This window comes from Haliotis cracherodii, unplaced genomic scaffold, assembly GCF_022045235.1.
Source record: "Haliotis cracherodii isolate W230 unplaced genomic scaffold, xgHalCrac1.p SCAF_3, whole genome shotgun sequence".
Lineage (NCBI taxonomy): Eukaryota > Metazoa > Mollusca > Gastropoda > Lepetellida > Haliotidae > Haliotis > Haliotis cracherodii.
Genome location: NW_027266286.1, coordinates 2,336,366 through 2,356,523, shown reverse-complemented (window position 1 = coordinate 2,356,523; position 20,158 = coordinate 2,336,366). Strand labels below are relative to the sequence as shown.

The following is a 20,158-nucleotide window of genomic DNA, read 5'->3' as shown; positions in this document are numbered from 1 at the left end:
GTCTGTAAATAATCGAGTATGGACCGGATAATCAACCAAGTCAGCGAGCCTGACCACCCGATCCCATTAGTCGCTTCTTACGACAAGCAAGGTCGTCTTTTACGACAAGCATTGGTTGGTGAAGACCTATTGTACCCTGGATCTTCACGTGCATGCATGTTTGTGGCTACTAGTCCGGGCTCATGCCGGTTTTACAGCGCTAACCCACTGAGATACCATACCGTAGATTAAAATGGATCACACGGCCTCAGGCGGATTGAACAGACACCGATCCGACCAGTCATGGCTGTATGATGCTGAGCGCCAGGCAGGGTAACAACAAGTACCATCTTATAACAGCTTTTGGTGTGACGGGGCCAGGGGATCGAACCGCTGACCTTCCACTCTACGGACCATTGTTTATTGTGCATGTGATTTCGAGGTAGACCTTATCTATACAAGGCACAGAAGACTTGTGTAGAATCTCAAGTTCTTCTGTACCTTACTCAGCTATACAATTTCTACCTATAATCAAAATGGAAGAACCTATGGGTACAGTTTAATTACACCTGTCCCTTTCTCCATTTACTTCCAGACAGTTTGGTTGTTGTCGATGCAGAGGAAGCACTCCTTGTTTTGAAAACTTTACTTTGCTCAGTCTATCAACCTGTGGTCAGTAAATTCCTCGATAGACGCAAAACACACATTCGAGTGTTGCATCCCTGAGTCGTGCCAGGATCCGATGATGGAATGTTCGAATCCCACATACGCCTTGATTGTAGTCCTCTGTTTGACACTAATTTACCTGTGGTCGTGGGTTTCATCTGAGTTCTACACAATGGACACAGTTCAGCAGACGTAGACCTCGACAACAAACAGAACAAGCTACATCATAGCATCCTGTAAATTATCGAAAAACAAGTCACTGACATTATGAGAGACGCCCAAACCCTTCGGGAACCGATGCATGCAATCAGCCGAGGCAAGCCACCCGATCCCTCCTGTCGCCTCCCGAGACAGGCATAGGTTACTCCGGACCTAGTCTAACTATCAAGAATAAAAGCGAAAGTATATTGCCCAGTACCAGGAGAAAGCTTCACTCGCGAACACCTGGTGTCATCACTGATTTTTAGTGATCTTTACATATAATTTGTATCCCTCATTTTCCTTTTACGCCCAACATAAGTTGTATCAGTATCACGAGGGGTACAAGTCGTTTAATGCGCCTTCCGAAAAACTAACGAGGGACGCATAAAACCTTATGATTGTTTCTATATTTGTTGTTTAACGCCGCACTCAGCAATATTCCAGCTATATGACGGCGGTCTGTAAGTTATAGAGGCTGGACAAGAGAATCCAGTGATTGACATCAAAAGCATCGATCAATGCAATTGGGATACGATGACATGCATCAACCAAGTCAGCATGCCTTTCCACATGATCCCGTTGGTCGCCTCTTACGACAAGCACAGTCGCCTTTGAATATGGAAAGGTTTTGTGTCTTTAATTCACGACAGTACACAGCTCCTGCTCTTTTGGAAATAGACATTTGGTTTAGTTGTTTAACGAGCCTGTGTCCGGCCGACAAGGAAGACACAAATGACGGGACTGCATATCAGATCCGTTTCAATTATAGAGCCTGAAACTTCAAGGCGGGATTTTGACAGATTCAACATTCTATTCAAGTGTAGAAAGACATAACAATATCTGAAACCGGCTGCATATGACTCACGATCACAATTGATAGGGAAATATTAACTCAAATGATTCGCGTACAGCCATGGAGACGGTCAGCGTGTTTGGATTATTGGTGTTACTGGCGAATTCCTGTCTTTGTAAGTAGATGTCTACACTGTTGCATCCTGATAGAACCAACTATAAGAATCCTTCAAATCGTATTATCATTATTCACTGGGACAAGTGAAGATCCGGGTTAGGATAGGTCTTCAGCAACCTATGCTTGTCTTAGGCTCGGTTGGTGAATCTCGCAGATTTAGTTTCCAATTGCGTAGCTCGATGCTTGTCGTAAGAGGAGACCGAGCGATAAGGGTTGGTGATTTGTGTTATCGTACCCCGACGGCGTGGACCGTTGCTCATGATGTCAGTCAATTAATTGTTTAGATCAGACCGCCGTCATATAGTTGGAATATTGCTGGGAGCGGCGTTAAACAACACACAAACAAACAAACTAACAATTATTCCTATGTGTAGTGTTGTTGAATATGATTTCGTGTGGTTTTTATAATTTATTTTATCCAACTTTGCCAATTCCGATGTTGACTGTAACTGATAATATACATAACCTACACGCATGCTCTTTTTGAAATTGTTCTTGATGGTAAAACATCAGATTGTTTGGACAAGGAATGCAAATGTAGAGGAGGGTGGTAAGTTGAGTCAAATTATTAACGGTGCTGTATTAACCTCTGAAACTCAAATACGAAGGATGTACTGATACCATATGAATAACTGCTGTGAATTATGAATTATTTGTAGCATGTCACTTATCGTTTATAGTAATTTACAGTTGAATTGATATATTGTTGACTTCTTGTTAGTAATCACTGAGATATAACTGACATAATTTTCAAAGCAGTTTTAATTCTAATCTTAACTGACTCAATAAACAATCCGGATATATAACAACCTCCTTTAAAAGCAAATTCAGTTCGTGTTGTAATAATAAATTTATTTTTATGTGATATAATCAATGGTTTATTATTATTCACTATGTGACATTTTTAAATCCGGAATTAAATCGGAAAAAGTGACTGTGCTTCGTATGAGTGAGTGAGTGAGTGAGTGAGTGGGATTTAACGCTCGTTAAACATTCCAGTTACATTAAGGCTTTCAGCTTAATATGGGAGGAGAACCTGGGGTTGGGGTTGGGGTTGGGGTGTTATTTTATCGCAAAAAAATAAACTGTCCCCGAAAAATCGTGAAAAAAATAATCATGCTTCACATTTTTGGAAAAATACAGAAATTGTCTACCAATGTGACATTGCTGCATATGTGTTTAAAAATATATATAATACCTTCTGTTTCAACGGAAAATTCTATCATCAAAGAAAGGGAACGGCCATGGGAACGAAAGTCGCCCCAACATACGCTACACTTGTGATGGGCTATATAGAGGATATTCTTTACAGAAAGGTACACGATTCCATCTCAGAATCCATTGCCAAACATGTGCGCGAAACTTGGAAGCGATTCTTGGACGACTGTTTTTTAGTTTGGCTCTCAACTCGTGAAAATTTAGTCATTTTTCTGGATATTATTAATACGCTCCATCCTTCCATCAGTTTTACTATGGAGTCTAGCGAGAGCGAAAATCCATTTCTGGACGTCCTTGTAGTTAAGGAAGATACTAACTTGAAAACTGATATCTACTAAAAACCAACGGACACCCATCAATACCTACAATTTGGTTCATGTCACCCCAGGCATACACGAACTAACATTCCTTATTCACTTGTACGGAGAGTATGTACCATCGTGTCGGAAAGGGATAAAAGAGATTTAAGATTGAAAGAATTGATTGGGTATCTCAGGAAACTAGGATATCCGCTTCGCGTCATAAATGACGCAATAGAAAAGTCGTTAAAAATTCCAAGACATACTCTCCTGAAACCTAATGAAAAATCTGGGGGCGATCAAATTATAGCGTTTGTGTCCACCTTCAATCTTAATAACTGTGATATCATGCCAGTCATAAGGGACAACCTCCTAATTCTACAGCAAAGCGATAAAATGAAACAAGGACTGAATAAATTTAAAATTATAAAAAGTACCAGGCAACCAAAAAATCTGAAGCAAAGTCTTTGTCCATCCAAATATTCTTGTACAGAGAGTGTACCATGTGTAAGCAGATGTAACACACCAAGATGCGGCACGTGTAACATCATAAGTGAAGGTATTACTTTCCTTTTTGCAAATGGCAAGGGTTTCAATGTGAAAGCCGACATGAACTGCCGCAGCAAAGATGTGGTGTATGTTATGAGATGTTCGGGATGCGGCGAAAACTACATCGGTGAAACCCGCATGGAATTAAAAGATAGAGTCACTGTACACAAACAGCAGATTAGAGACCCTGATGTTCGATGCTTAAGTGTCAGCAAACACATTGATGATTGCGGAAACGGGAAATTTACTATTTTTCCGTTTTATAAATTGTATACAAGTAACAAGCAGCTGAGACTTGAAAAAGAACAAATGTTTATCCAATTGATGAAACTCAAATTGAACTCTAGAATGTATTGATAGATTTGTCATTTCAATCGTAAATGTTGCACCTTTACTTTACAAATACTGTATATTTAATTCAAATGTCTCCCTACAATTGTTAAATAACTTGGTGTCATCGCTGGAGTGTGTAAATACATTATGACGTCACAGTTGTAATTTATGACGTCATCATAAGTATGACGTCATAATATGTCATTGTCAGTTACACTGAAGAGCTGTCATGAGGCAGCGAAAGTACTATGTGTGAAACTGATATAAAGAAGATGATGGACTAACGTGGACTTTATTATTTTATTATATATTACATGTACACCAAGTGAACATTTACCTCATTTTTGTATATATATATATATTTGGGCTCATAGCTTTATGTATAAATAATATCTGGTATTGCATCTATAGCTGAAAAAATATCTGGTCTCAAAACACAATCCCAGACCTCCTCCCTGACTATCTTCAGATTTTCTTGATGAAGTGTTGAATAAGGCTTCAAACAAAACTATTTTCACTGGCGATGCATATTCTATTAAGATATTTGATGAATGTTAAAGAGAAATATTAGACACTGAAATCAGAATTTTAGTAAATATTTTCCCTGCGATCAATAACAGGAAATGTTCATTTTCTCTATTTCCTGTCAATCTTATATGCAGAGTGGGTGAGTTAATGTCTGGGGGAGTTTCTTGTCAGGGATGGAATGTATCATATGCCACTGCTTCAAGGTATACCGTTTTGTCCTCTGAGAGGTGCCTAATACTTGTTTAGGTCAGCCGTATTTGTCATAAACTTTCTTTATTTCTGCACATTGAAAACTGCGTAACTCTCTTCTTGGCAATGCGACGTTGAATGTATACTCACTCTTCACACTGACGTTGTCCTGAACTTCCCTGTTCCTGAATTCAAAATACAAATCAATAATCTTTGTGAAATAATCTCATGCACCTTTTTTCTGTTATACTTCAGGTTCCATCATTTGTGACAAAGTGAATGTGGCAGAAATAGAAGGGGACGTTATTAGCGTTTGTTACAATGAGGGGAGTAAAGAGATCAAGTGTCACAGAAATGCATCAGTGTTGGTCAAACACATCTTGCAAAGAGCTCATGCAAGTAATTACGGCGACGACAGGTTTGCAGACGACAGATCCTGTGTAGAAAAATTCAATGATGAATTATATGACGTTGGAGGGTGTTTATTAATCACGTCTGATGTGCATCAAAAGAGGGCTTATCACGCAGCGATCACGGAGGTCCTGGAGGAGTGTAGTCAGAAGAGGTACTGTATCCTGGAGAGTGACACGAGTTCCTCTATCCATGGTCTGAAGGACCTCCCAGTGGGAGAGAGAAAGAAACGCCCGTCACATCTGGTGGTATTGAATCAGTGTGTCCAAGGTAAAGAGCGTGATATAGCTATGGAAATGTTTAGAGCAGGTTTTAATGTTAAGAGTATGCTCCACGTTGTAGACGTTGTGGTCCTACCCTCACCACTCACATTTGTATTATATATTCTGTTTCATTCCTTTCTGCATTCATATTGCACACGTAATAACAGACTGACCTAAAACATGTGACGACACTCCAAAAGGTTATTTGTTTGGATAACGCTATCCATGGTCTGAAGGACCTCCCAGTAGGAGAGAGAAAGAAACGCCCGTCACATCTGGTGGTGATGCATCAGTGTGTTAAAGGTAAATTACAGTCTGCCATTTACAGGGACATATAGTGAAGATTTTTAACTTTAAGCGAGACTATAGTTTGTGCCATGTTACCACTGAAACAACGTCTTTGTGCACTAGTTTTCAAGATGATGCTCATTACATAGATTGGCTCACATACTACAATAGTGGATACTGCACGTCACGAAGCAAACGTACCGAAACTGCCAATTGACCAGACTATTCTAACCATTCAAGTCTATATGTTGCTCTCTGTTTTATTCCTTTCTGTAATCGTGTTGTACTCTTGATAACACGTTGACCCAAATATCTGATACTCCAAAGTAAAGTGGTTTGTTTGTCGTTAAATGCAGCAATTAACAATATTCGAGCTGTACGACGGTCGGCCCAATATTAAGTCGCCTCGCTCGACAAAGGTTGCTGGGGATCTATTCTAAGCCGGAATCTCCACGTGGCAAGTGTTCAAGGAACATGCTGAACACGGGGATTTGTCACTGGCAGCTGGAAACCCTACTGCAGTTGTCTTACCATTTATCACAATGTATAAATTAATATTTAAGCGTTGTATATTTCCGAAGGAGTGTATGCATGAATATATAATTACATATACATAGTTTCAGATGTGCGTACTTATATTCACATATGCAAATACGACTATAATCATTGATTATATACTTTCCTATTTATCATGTTTAAAGCAAAGCATCATCCCTTGTTAACAAATCATATTTATGACTCCTCATACAGTGAGTGAGTGAGTGAGTGTGGTTTTATACCGCTTTTAGCAATATTCCAGCAATATCACGACGGGGTTCAGAATCTACCGATATCGGGAATCGAACCCGGGTCTTCAGCGTGACGAGCGAATGCTTTAACCACTAGGCTACCCGACCAACCCTCCTCATGAAGAACTTATCAATCGTGATATGACTTTTCAGACCAAGTTTCCAGTGTCTTGTTGTGTGACAGCAAGACCAAAACAGGCAAGGAGGTCTACATCAGCAGCAACCGACTGAAGATGTCATCTCTGGAAACAAGCACCAGCACCTGTACAGTCAGTGGAGCTGCGAGCCGCGTCACCCTACTGGACGTCAGACTGGGCAACAGCCACGTGACCACACTGTCCATCAGGGACAAGACACGTACAGTGTACACAATCCATGGTGGCGACCTGGCAGTCCACTTCATGGAGGAGATTACCATCAGCCAATCAGAGTGGAGTTTACAGGTGGACGTTATCCGTGACTATCTCCCTGACAAGATATGGATGAGACTGGAAGGTAATTATTTAATAAGGCACCTTTGATGACAAATCGTGTAATGTTATCATTAAAATTAAACGTCTTCGTTAATTAATTATCTTCCTTTTCTACAGGACACAACGGCTCTTACGTTACAGTCACATGTAAGGGTATGTCCTTTGCTATTTCTACTTGGAGAGGCGGTGGGGTAGACTACTGGTTAAAGCGTTCGCTCGTCACGCCGAAGACCTGGGTTCGATTCCCGACATGGGTACAATGACTGAAGCCCATTTCTGGTGTCCCCCGCCATGATATTGCGTAATAGTGGTGTAATGCCATACTCACTCACTCACTCACTATTTCTTCTTGTCTATATATGCTAGCTCAGTCATTCAGCATAATTATTATACTTGGAGGGGCGGTGGGGTAGACTACTGGTTAAAGCGTTCGCTCGTCACGCCGAAGACCTGGGTTCGATTCCCGACATGGGTACAATGACTGAAGCCCATTTCTGGTGTCCCCCGCCATGATATTGCGTAATAGTGGCGTAATGCCATACTCACTCACTCACTCACTATTTCTACTTGTCTATATATGCTCGCTCACTCATTCAGCATAATTATTCACAAAATTAAGCTTGCATTATTTGAAAGTTAGATTGACACCAACGAAAAAACGAAACGTTATTAGTATCAACGTACAGTGCTAAGGAAATGAAAAATAATCTATCACGTATGTATAAAGTATGGTAACTTACTTACCACGAGCTGATGGGATGAGAATGTGATTGTGTAATAAGCTATATACTCTATGGTCTGTTGGAGAGACTCAAGTTTATTTATTCCAAATTCACCAAGTTATTCTTCTTCCATATCTGATTAAAACAGGTGAATCGCATCAAGCGAAGGAGGCACTTCTTTCTCAACCATAATAAATAGGGAGTTTCTAATAATGCTATTAGCTGTTGTACACTACTGCCTAGAAGTTCATTCCCCTTACACGCATGGGCAACGCGTTACGCAACCAGTGTGCATCGGGTTGGTCACGCGTGTGATACCCGTGTGCAACGCGTTGCACACGGGTGTGCACCCCGTCCGCCACTCGTGTGCAACGCGTGACACACTCATTAGAGGGGGAACAAACTTTTGACCAAAGGAGGACCCGTCTTAAGCTGAACCTGGAGGTGGTAACAAGGAGAGAAAATTTTGTTATCCTGACGAAAAATGATAATGCACATGTATTTCCTAATGTTTCCTTTCTTTATGTGATTTTGTGGGAATAACATGAATACTGTTGTGATCAAATAGATGTGTTTTGTTTTATACGACCATTGCTTCTAAATCCGATGGTGTTAAGAGAATACATGGTCCTGGAACATGTTATTGCAATTGAAATGCTTTTATTGTGATTTGACATTAACCGTCTGTAGTACGACTTTCAGTGATAATATGTATGAGGTTTGGCGGCGCATTGTTTTTGTTGGACCCTAATTACTTTATGATGACTTGGACTCTTAATCACAGCTCCATAGCCGTGAGGCTGGAAAAGAGCAGCATGTAATTAATGACGGTGGGTTATATCATTGAGGATACACTTGAGGGAGAGAATACTAATTACCGTACTACAGGAAGAGACCTGTAGACGTAAGCGCGGGGTTGTGTTTTAGCTGGCCGTTCGATAATGACCGCCAGGAGAAGTGAGCTTTGACTGCGTCATCTAAAATAAATAATAAGATACAGCAGTGTTATTTTCACGGTCTGTTGAATAAACTCCCAGTGCAACGGTCAATGTATCTTCTGCTTGATCCTTGATACATCATTTTGGCATTCACAATATATAGTATTTCAACGTACAAAAGAGCACTGATCTAAAGCAATTCCGCGGGAGTAGTTGTTACCTGTGCATTACTGTATTTTCTCAGTGAGTACCCGGATGATATAGCAGAAATCTAGACTTGTTCGCGACCTGTGCTCGCCATTCGTAAGCGCATTTTTATTGAAAGTAGAAGCACATATGGTCACACTGATCAACAAAAATGAAATACAGTTTTTGAAATGTAGGTATATTTGTGGGGAGCATCGGTAATGGTGATGCAGTTTTGATAAGTCACTTGCTTGGTAATTGTGCGATCTTCGTGTACACTATTTTGACTTGCAACACAAAGTAAATATTTCATCTGCACATTGCTTATTTTACCGTGTGTATATGTTTACATTCAAAATGTAAACAGATTTCACTAAGGAAATGTATTAAACGCCTAAATATTCAGTTTATTTTACAAATTAACTGAAAAATATGTCCATCTTTATTAATATGATAACGAATTCCAAATATTTGTTTATGTTTAATATCATCACCAAGTACAGTTCTGTATTGTTGGGCTTCTTTTCTTAGCATAATTAATATATTGTGATGTGTTTAAGCTCTTTTGGTCGTCTTTATCATTTTTAGTCAGTCGGTTAAATAAATGAATGGATTATTCAGTCAATTTGTAAAATGACTGAAATATTTAGATATTTAATAAATTGCCTGAGTGAATCATATTTTACACATTGACTGTAACATATACACGCTTACAAAAGAAAATACTTGTGAAACAACGTCTATCGCGCATCGAAAAACTTCCCAACCAAATGGAAAGGAACAAGAATGATTCTGTTCAAAGCTGCAGCGAATGAATGAAAACAAAATGCAAATATCATTATTACAACCTACCAAAGTTATAATGTATCCGGGAATATCAACATAAAGGAACAATATCCATTGCGTCTGCAGCTGTACAAAAATACTTATTCGATGTCAAATGTCTATGTGAGAATAAAATACTTTAATAATAATTATTTGGAAACAATATTTGGAATATATATGAAATATATTAAAATATTTAAATACATCGTTTTTAAACGTTATTTAAATGTATCGAATATTATAACCCGTGTCTGTTTCTTAACTGATCACTTAGTTTGTTTCAATTGTTTCACATAGGTGCCAAGTTAGCTGAGAAAGCCCACGTGGCAACTATTTTTATAATGTCCACGGTTCTTAAAAACATACATTGAGTTAGATAACAATGAACAACCAGTCAGTGTATTATCGGTTACCCTTTGAACAAAGTATGTTGTTTTTACATCTGTACTTCACGCCATGATATGAGTGTATTCCCTAGGTTTAGTAACCCTACCTTCACATGTAAACACTTACTTTTGACATATCCACTGTGCAAGATAACAGTAATTAATCAATCAACGTATTTCCTGTTGACCCTTTGATGTCTGGGAATGATCAGTTGATTTACAAAAAAAAGTAAATCAACTGATCATACATCTCTTGCTGGGCTGCCACGTGCATAATTCACATTCCACCTCACTTCAAACCTGGATTTAGATTAAATAATTACCCCAGGTACAAGAAAGACCAAATTTGAACCTTTATCCGGTAATCTGAGTGGTGCTACAACTGAGTATACATAATATAAATTCATTAACTGAGCAGCATGTGAATTACGACAAATGCAGAAGTGTAGGGTTATACCAGAAAATGTGGATGACAACAAGGGAGTAGTAATTGTATCATCAACGCAATCCGAAATCCGCAAATGCTTTCACTCAGGGATACTTTTTTTTATTATCAAACTGTAACAATCAGGGGTATTTCCAAATAACGACATCCGATGAGCTTTCGCCGTTATTTGTCTGTTTGTTTAGGCTGAAGAAATTAATTACCATGCGCCCTTTGTTGAAATCTTCATAGATCACGGGTAACCAATCAGTTTTCAAAAATGCGTAAGTTTATTTAGCTGTCCTTGCAGACTGGTAGCCCAGTCTCTTGTCACGCTCGGTTGCGTTAACGAGCAAATTGACTCACGGCAGCTAGGTCGTATTACCTGAAGGGTGTCTAGCCGGGAGCGCCACATTTCAGAAATGGCTATTGCCGGTAGAGCCACATTTTCAGCTGAGTGCATTTCACCTATTCTAGCGGGTAATTAATTAATCCGATTACCGATACCTTTAAATGAATGTCCCACATTTAAATTACAAACCACCCTCAATCTAAACAAGGCTCTCACTCTAGAAGCAATACTTAACCCACAAAATAAACTAGAAAAATTCAAGGCCTTAGGCGTATTCTTAATCAAAACGGAACTAATAAAACGCATCTAAAACCATAATAACCTACCAAATCAAAACCACATAAACAAACAATCATCCACCATACCCAGCTCCCGTAGTTCTCCCTTAGTTCTCCTCCCCAACCCCATCGACCTCTAGTACCTCATGACAAGGTGGATGATGTGTGGCTTGATACCATTGCTGACTCTCCTGCTGGCCCTAAAGTGACTGCCTTCATGGACTCCGTGACAACCAGTTGGGTTCAAGGACAGGCCTTCATGCCAGAGATTTGGAACCATTTCGAAAACCAAGGCCACCGTACCAACAATCACCTGGAAGGGTGGCACAACAAGATAAAGAAACTTGCCAAGAAGTGCCACCCGAACATCTACGAGGTAGTGAAGCTATTTCAGCGAGAGCAGTCACTCAAAGAGGTTGCAGTCCTGAGACTCTCTCACCAGTGGTCAGAACCTTCACGAAGAAAGAAGTACAAGGCAATCGATGCACGTATTGCGTCCCTCAAGATCCAGCTCCTGAACCAACACCTGAGTGAGATGGAATATGCTGACCACGTGGGCGACCTCCTTCATCTGCAGTTATGATCCATTATGATATTCATATGCTATTCATATTCATCAATGTAAAGTTTTGATGAATATGTTATCCTTGTTGAATAAGAAATGAGAAAACAAGACTTGTTTCGTTATATACGGTAACCTGTTAGAATCACAAAGCATGTTTTGACAGCATAGCCGCGAGAGCCACATTATACAATCACGCAACCATAACCATTGCCGGGAGCGCCACATCAATTTGGGCTATGTATTTTCGAAATGTGGCTTTGCCGGCCTGTAACCACCTGAAGAATCAACCTTCATTTGCGAAATATCTACTGCTCTTAAAATCAATATTTCTCCCAATACTAAAATTCAGAACTTTCTAACCAAGGATTACCAGTTGAAACTGGTCGATGGCTTAACATTCCCAGGGAAGACAGCCAGTGTCCACTCTGTGATTCTATCGCTGTGGGAGATGAATTGCATTATTCATTCCGATGTGAAGCTTTACACCAACGGCGATATGAACTCTTAAATAAGCAATATCTTAAGTTTCCAAACATTTAAGAAAATTATGACCACTAACAGTGTAAGAAATCTAAAAGGCCTATCTAAATTCCTTAACAATGTGTACAATACAATTGGTAAATTGTATTAGTATCCACGTATCCTATTTTTATTATTTTTGTTAAATTGTACATAATAAAAATTGTAGATAATTGTATGTCATGTTATTCTAAGAATAAATGAGTTTGAGTTTGAGTTCGACACCCGAGAAGAAGCCAGAGATTAGTGCTCCTTTTTGAATAGTTTACAATCATGTGTTTTAGGGTTAGCTGTGTTGGCTTAAACGTATTTTTATTTCAAAAGAAATTTGGATCGGTAAACAAGCAAAACTTGCTTATGTAATACCTCTCCAGGTAACAACTTAACAACAGCTGGATATATATATATAAGAGAGTGATGAACATAAACATACAAAATGCACAAATGAAATACACGAAGCCAGTACACTGAAGCAAGTGGTGTCTGTGAAATAAGGTAATGCAGTTTTCCTTTACTACATGCATAAAATTAAGCTACTCAAACCTTTTGCTTTTGACAATGATGTCATGAACTGATTTAAGAAGAGTCATGTTTGTAGAACTGCTTAACTACTGCCATGTAATATCATGTTTAGACCATACCCATGTGTGTAGAAATACACAGTGTTTCTGATATTATCGTATTTTTTAACAGTTATAGAAAAAGTGAATTGCATCTTCAAGGTGATATCCACAAGTGCAGTCTGGTATGTCTGATACATGTCGTCTAAACTTATCAGCGTTTAAGTCACTGCAGCCGAGCCTAAGGCGACAGTGGACAATTTGGCATGATCTATGAAAATATTTGTAGTCAAAATTATTAATAATTGCATCAGAACGATTAATTGAGGATTTGATTTCTTTTAATGAGCGAGCATTAGTTACTTCATCGGATAGAGGGTTCCGCAGGTTGATCATATCCAGAAGAAATGATAATAAGCATAGGTCTGTGTTCTACATTTGATTGTTTGTATGTTGAATCTTTTTCTAAGGTTATATTTGCTGTTATCAGAGAATTGAATATACACTTTTCAAATATTTTGGCTAAGCAACTTGTGAGTGCTACAGGTCTATGATTTGGGCATTCATGTTCATCGCTGACACTGACACCGCATCAGCCCGGCAGTGGACTTGACACAGTTATTTGCGCACTGATTATATAACTCCTACAGACAGGTGGGGTGGTTGTTCAAAGCGAAACGGACGACCCCGTCTGTTATCTAATAAATGCTGTGCGGCGCCTTTGATCTTGCCTCCAACCATTCACCTTATAGTAGTAAACGACGATCAGGATGGCCTGGAAATAAACACAATTCTGTCTGCCCAGTGTATCCACAATTAACTAGAATGCTTCATATCTACAAATATATATATAGAAAATTGCATCAGTGTGGTTTATCATGTACAATGCTTTCTTACGCTTGGTGAGGCAGACTGAAATTGAACATTAGGATAACGTCAGCAGGGATAAAAGAGGTCATACCAAAGAACTTTATTTACTAGTGGAAAAATCAGACATTCCGATCAACCACTACAAGTCCCGGTCGGATCTCAAGGTTGACCAGATCAACACCCCAAAGGAATATCTCTACGCCAAACAAGGAGTCCCTTTCGTCATGGTGCACAAGAAGGGGGGACAGGACATCGAGTAAGACATCACAAACTACACAGACTTGTACCACTTCTTCCAGAGTAGTGGCGTACCGACCTCAAACCACTTCGTCGCCAATACCGCCGCCCTCCTTGCCAAGAGTCTCTACCAGAATCCCGACCCCCAGGATGAGAAGCTGACCAAGAGACTACTACAAGGACTAAACTTTATTTTTTTTTATTTTTATTTTTTTTTTGTGTGTGTGTGTGTGTGTGTGTGTGTGTGTGTGTGTGTGTGTGTGTGTTTGCACTTCTTTATTTAATCATTACGCTTTTTTACCCTAATAGTATAAGTGCTTCCCCGTGTGCGAGATAGGCTAAAGTCGGAAAGCGCACGTTAAATCTCCGAGGTACCTATCTACCAGAACTTTATTTGCTGTTCTGGTCATACATAGATATATGTAAGTTACGTACATGGGGAGGCTAGATTATTTACAGCTTACAGCAATATAGTGCAAATATTATGTTCAATAAAAGAAAACGTTGATAGATCTATAACACACTTTTTGTACTTTTAAACAAACTGTGGACTTTTAAGACATTTTCGCTTATTGTAATAACATCTAGCTAACCAATCATGTCTATGTATGAAATCTACAAGCATAGTTGCTGTCAAACCTAAAAAACATATACAGGGAGGTAAGTTTTGACTTGCCAAGCACCTTAAGGTGAGTTTACTTTTAAACTGTCAAAAGCTATTGTCCCTCCAATACTAGTATAAGTCTGGAAGCTGTCTCTCGGACTGTTATGAGTTATGATGTATTTTATGATATAACTGGGGAATGTTCAAATTAGTTACTGTCATTTAATCCAACGTTCTAACTGTCAACTGTCTCAACAGGATCATAGGTTTGGTTATATATCTCCTCCCTGTCTCTATGTCTTAAGTTGGTAATCGGTAACTGCGGTCCAAATGTATCAACTTATTCATCTATTGTTGCAAACGTGACTGATTTAAATATATCTTATTGATCATGAACTACTCAGTCAGTCAAGCACCTGTATCAGAAATGTAAAACCAGCCATGTTTCATGTAGTCCCAATATCACTGAAAAATGCCGATGTAACGTGACATATAAATTTACTCACAGACAATATATTTTTCGTGAGAGTGAAGCACAATTTTATTAAAGTTTTATTAACAATTTCATAAACTATAATAATATTAATATTAAAATTCATCATCACTTGCCAAGTTTATGAAAATGTCCCCATTTGGGAGATGTCACATATAAACAAGGATTCGAACTAAATTTGATCGTACTTACTTACTTACTTACTTTGGAGATTTAACGTGCGCTTTCCGACTGATGCGTATTTCGCACACGGGCCCGGCCAGGCCATTTAATGTGTTTCCGAAAGGGGCGAGGGTGGTCTGTGCAACCCAAGAGGGGGCTTTAGGGGTTGCTTATATAGAATTTGGGAATTTTGAGATTTGGAATAGATGCCGATGGGGTTGGGGAGGAGAACTAAGGGAGCTGGGTATGGTGGATGATTGTTTGTTTATGTGATTTTGATTTGGTAGGTTATTATGGTTTTAGATGCGTTTTATTAGTTCCGTTTTGATTAAGAATACGCCTAAGGCCTTGAAGTTTTCTAGTTTATTTTGTGGGTTTAGTATTGCTTCTAGAGTGAGAGCCTTGTTTAGATTGAGGGTGGTTTGTAATGCGGTTCGATGTGTTAGGTAGTGTGTGCAGTGGATGAGTGCGTGTTCTGGGGTTTCTGGTTGTTTGCAGTGTGGGCAGTTACCTGTAGTGTGTTTTTTAAATTTTTTTAGGTGGTTATTTAGGTTGGTGTGTCCTGTTTGGAGTTTAGTGATTACTCTGTCGATTTTTTTTGATGGATGGAGAATTTTTGGTTTGGTTAGTGGTTTGCTGAGCACTCTTTTGATTTGGCTATTTGAGTTTAGATATAGGTTATGCCATTTTTTTGTGATTTTTTGTTTGTTTACACTTTTAATTTCTGATTTTGAGATGGGTAAGTTTAAGCTTATTTCTGGGATTTTGAGGGATAGTTTAGCTGCTTTATCGGCGTTTTCATTACCGTATATTCCTACGTGGGCGGGTATCCACAAGAAGGTTATTTGTTTGCCTGCTTTTGTTAGGTCGTTGGAGCTTTTAAGTATTTGATTTATTAATTTAGGTCGGTTTTTGGTATTTTTGTTTTGGAGGGCTTGTAGTCCACTTAGGGAGTCAGTAAGTATTAGGATTTTTTGGTTGTTTTTGGATTCTTGATTGTGGAGGGCTGAGGCCATGCCCATTAGTTCGGCCGTGAATATTGATTGGTTATTTGGGAGTCGGAAGGATTGTGTGGTTTTAGTTGGTTGTGTGGTATGGACTCCGAAACCCGTGTGTTTGGAGGTCGGATCTGAGGATCTGAGGATTTGATCGTCTTTGACACTGAGGTTTATCCCCACTTTGCCAGCAAACTGCAGAAGATTAACAGTGAGTGAGTGAGCATCGTTTCTATGTTTATACAAGAAAAGATGTCATGCCAAAAACGCTCACAGTAGTTAGTGAGTAAACTCACGACCTGTCATGACCTGGTTGAGTGACTTCCTCCAATCAACATGAAAGGATTACCCACAGAGAAAGAAAGGATTAAAGTCACCCATAAATCTTCTCCTAACGTAGTACTCCAACTTCTAAATGCCTCTCAAAGAAGGATTAAAATCCTAAAGATATCCTATCTACGTGGTATAGGTACTCACAACCTCTAATAATAAACTGTTACGTTTGGTATCCCCAGAAATACTCACCATGGTCATTGGGCAAATGTAAAAATCACAAACCCTAACGAGATTCTGTCAACATGGTCACACCCGGTGATTGTGAAGATCTCAAATTCTATCAACTGTCAGACAGCATGGCTGTTCATATTCATTTACAACATCCTCTTATAATTAGTATAAAAGTGTCCCACACAAAACCTTCTTTTATTTATTCTTTCAAAATACAACACAGAAAGTGGGGTGTGGGGAAATGGGACATATTCCTACGTGAAATAATGAGACATTAGTAGTGGTGACGGCTATATCATAATTGTACTGTCTAAAGCATAAATTTGGCGAACGAAAAACGTTATATTTGCAATCAAATGGAATGACTCGTGTGGGCAAATGAATATGTTCGCAAATCCACACACAATCATTTTATTAATGGCGAACATTTATCAACCCGCGACAATCGTGTCAACACGGGGGTTCCCCTAGCAATAAACTTGCATCTAAATTCACTACTGTTCTACTGTCGGCTAGCCACAATGGCTAGACTGGACCCTAGTGGAATGGTTCATGCCATAAAAGTCTAGCAACCGAACACTAATTAAGATGGGCCGAACTTGTATTTACGGTCTGGTGAGCACAGCTCAATGGCCGCTCATTAACTCAAATTTCACATCTCACTGTTTTGTTTTATCTCACTATTCATTTGATAAATTTGTCAACTTCAACTGGAACCCGGTCCCGTGTTACACGCGTGGCACACGCGTGTGCAACGGGTTGCACACGCGACGCACACCCGTTGCACACCCGTGTCCAACGGGTGCTCACCCCGTGTGCAACCCGTTGAGCACCCGTGTCACATGCGTGTTACACGCGTTCTCAACGCGTGTTAGGGGAATGAACTTTTAGGCAGTAGTGTAAGTTGCAAGCAGCGGAGTTGAGCTTCCTAGACCATTCAGGGCATGTTGTATTTGGAGACGAAACAAAATGTAAGTCAAAATATATTGTTATGTATTACAATGTTTATCGGGCATGGTTCAATGAATACATTCTTCTGACATCTTATTTCCTTTTTTTCGAATGAGAAAACGTCAATTGAAAAGAAAAACATAGTTTAAAACTTGAGTTGGTCAAACTGGACTTCTTTGTCCTACATTGTTATTATATTGATCTATGTGCTCCCATATCATTTTGTGAAAATTGTTTCAGAATCAGAGACTGGTGACACACATGTGGCGCTACGATCTTCGTCAGGTGAAGAGTGTTTGAATTATTAAGACAATAGTACTATTGTATTTATCACTACATCTGTGGCAGGTGGTTAATATCTACATATTTTACAAGTAAATCGTGAACGCATTTCGGGAGGGGAGGCTGGGACGGGCATAGATTGATGATTACGCTGAGGCATCGTATCTCGTAATGTCACGTTGTGTTTTGTGGCAGTTCAGTAATCCACTGATGGTCGTTTTAAAAAATAAATCCTCCTAATTATGACTCCAGGTCACACTGCAACCATACTCGATGATTCCAGTAAATGGGTTATTTTCTGTGAACTGCATCATGTTGGGGTCTTATGCGCGAAGTTTTGTCTTCAGTTGTTTGTTTGTTGTTTAACGCCAAACTCAGCAATATTCTAGCTATATGACAAGCATAGTCGCCTTTTACGGCAAACATGGGTTGCTGAAGACCAAGTCTACCCCGGATCTTTACGGGTCTAATCTGTCCTCAGGCACTCCGACGTCAGGATGTTCTGTTTTGTCCTGGATAACATATTTCCATTGTTTCCTTTTCATTGCAGGTGAACGTCACACCCAGATTGTGTTTGTGTGTGTTGGCTTTGTCACAGGGTTTGTCTCTGTTGGTTTCATCATGGCTATTTGTGTTAAAAGGTAAACAATAAGAACACGGACTTGAACTAGTATTTGTCATAATGTAAACATCTTGTGAGACATATCAACAAAAGCAGAAACACAACAATATTATCCATTCGTTCTGAAAGACCCTGTGCGTGACTGAGCATTATCGTGTTTCAGGAGGTCAGGACACGCGGGCTCCGTGTCCAACGAAGGAGGCGATAAGGGCGTGGTCTACTACTCTCAACCGGATGAGTCACGTGTCCAGCAGCCAATCGGATCACCAGAAGGAGATGCTGCTGAACCTCCCTACCACATGCCGGATGACCCACGTGACCAGGGAACAGCAGGATGCAATGATTGTTACCTGGTGCCTGTTCACCGACAGACACGATAAACCAGCCTTGCCAGCCTTGCTGAAATAGTGTCAATGCCTCGTCTTGCTTTGTTTATTGCACTATTATTAAGGAGACAGTGTTTTTACAGACCATTTTGCATCTTCTATTGTCGATATCGTTAGTGACCACACCTGACATTAACATTGATAGCGTCATCTAATGGAATGTGGAATTCCTCATCCATGTCATTTGTAACGTTTACTTTTTGACGTGGTGATCATTTAGTGACATTTATAGTATGTGGTGATGTCAAATGGGGTTTAACGTCGCGTTCAAGATTATGTTTTACTTAAATTATAGACGTGCATGCTTTGTTTGTTTGTTTGTTTGTTGTTAAACGCCGAACTCAGCAATATTCCAGCTGTATGACGTCGGTCTGTAAATAATCGAGTATAGATCGGATAAACATGTGATTGACATCATGAGCATCGATCCACGCAATTTGGACCGATGACATGCATCAACCAAGTCAGCGAGCCTGACCACCCGATCCCGTTGGTCGCATCTTACGACAAGCAAAGTCGCCTCTTACGACAAGCAAAGTCGCCTCTTACGACAAGCAAAGACCAAGCATTGGTTGACCTATTGTACCCCTGATCTTCACGTTCATGCATGTTTGTGGCTACTAGTCCGGGCTTAACCCACTGAGATACCACGCTGTAGTTTAAAATGGACAACATGGCCTCAGACGGATTGAACAGACACCGATCCGACCAGTCATGGTAGTATGATGCTGAGCGACGGACAGGGTAACAGCAAGTACCATCTTATAACAGCTTTTTGTGTGACGGGGCCAGGGGATCGAACCAACGACCTTCCACTCTACGGACCATTGTTTATTGTGCATGGTGCTTGTAGACTATGTTATGTTTGGGAAAGGATTATGGAAAGGGTTTTGTCGTTGTAAACACCTTGTAATGGCATTGAACTGTGCATCAACATAGAGGTCTGAATTTTAAACAAAGGATGTAAGGTAAAAAAGTACAAGATTGGAGCTGCTCTATCATATCACTGATAAATTGATTTTTGATTATAAACAACTTGTAAAACAGACCTGTCACCATGCCTTGCATGCAATAAAATCTGCCTCCTACCATGTGTTTGTCCATATGTGTTTCAACAAGAAAAGAGTCTTATGTTTGTA

The 20,158-nt window shown here is 39.6% G+C and overlaps 1 protein-coding gene across 1 annotated transcript; it reads left to right on the top strand.

Moving 5' to 3' along the window:
* Window positions 1-1,759: 1,759 nt before the first annotated feature.
* On the top strand, window positions 1,760-19,013 carry LOC139476042 (uncharacterized). The gene is made up of 7 exons (XM_071259281.1): window positions 1,760-1,814; window positions 5,188-5,613; window positions 6,836-7,177; window positions 7,273-7,308; window positions 17,970-18,014; window positions 18,562-18,652; window positions 18,797-19,013. The coding sequence occupies exons 1-7, from the start codon at window positions 1,760-1,762 to the stop codon at window positions 19,011-19,013; spliced, it is 1,212 nt and encodes a 403-aa protein (XP_071115382.1).
* The last annotated feature ends 1,145 nt before the right edge of the window (window positions 19,014-20,158 follow it).

Coding starts and splice junctions, on each gene's coding strand:
- LOC139476042 (XM_071259281.1), top strand. CDS start 1,760: ATGGAGACGGTCAGCGTGTTTGGATTATTGGTGTTACTGGCGAATTCC. Junction 1,815..5,187: donor ACTGGCGAATTCCTGTCTTT/GTAAGTAGATGT, acceptor GTTATACTTCAG/GTTCCATCATTTGTGACAAA. Junction 18,015..18,561: donor GGCGCTACGATCTTCGTCAG/GTGAAGAGTGTT, acceptor TTTTCATTGCAG/GTGAACGTCACACCCAGATT.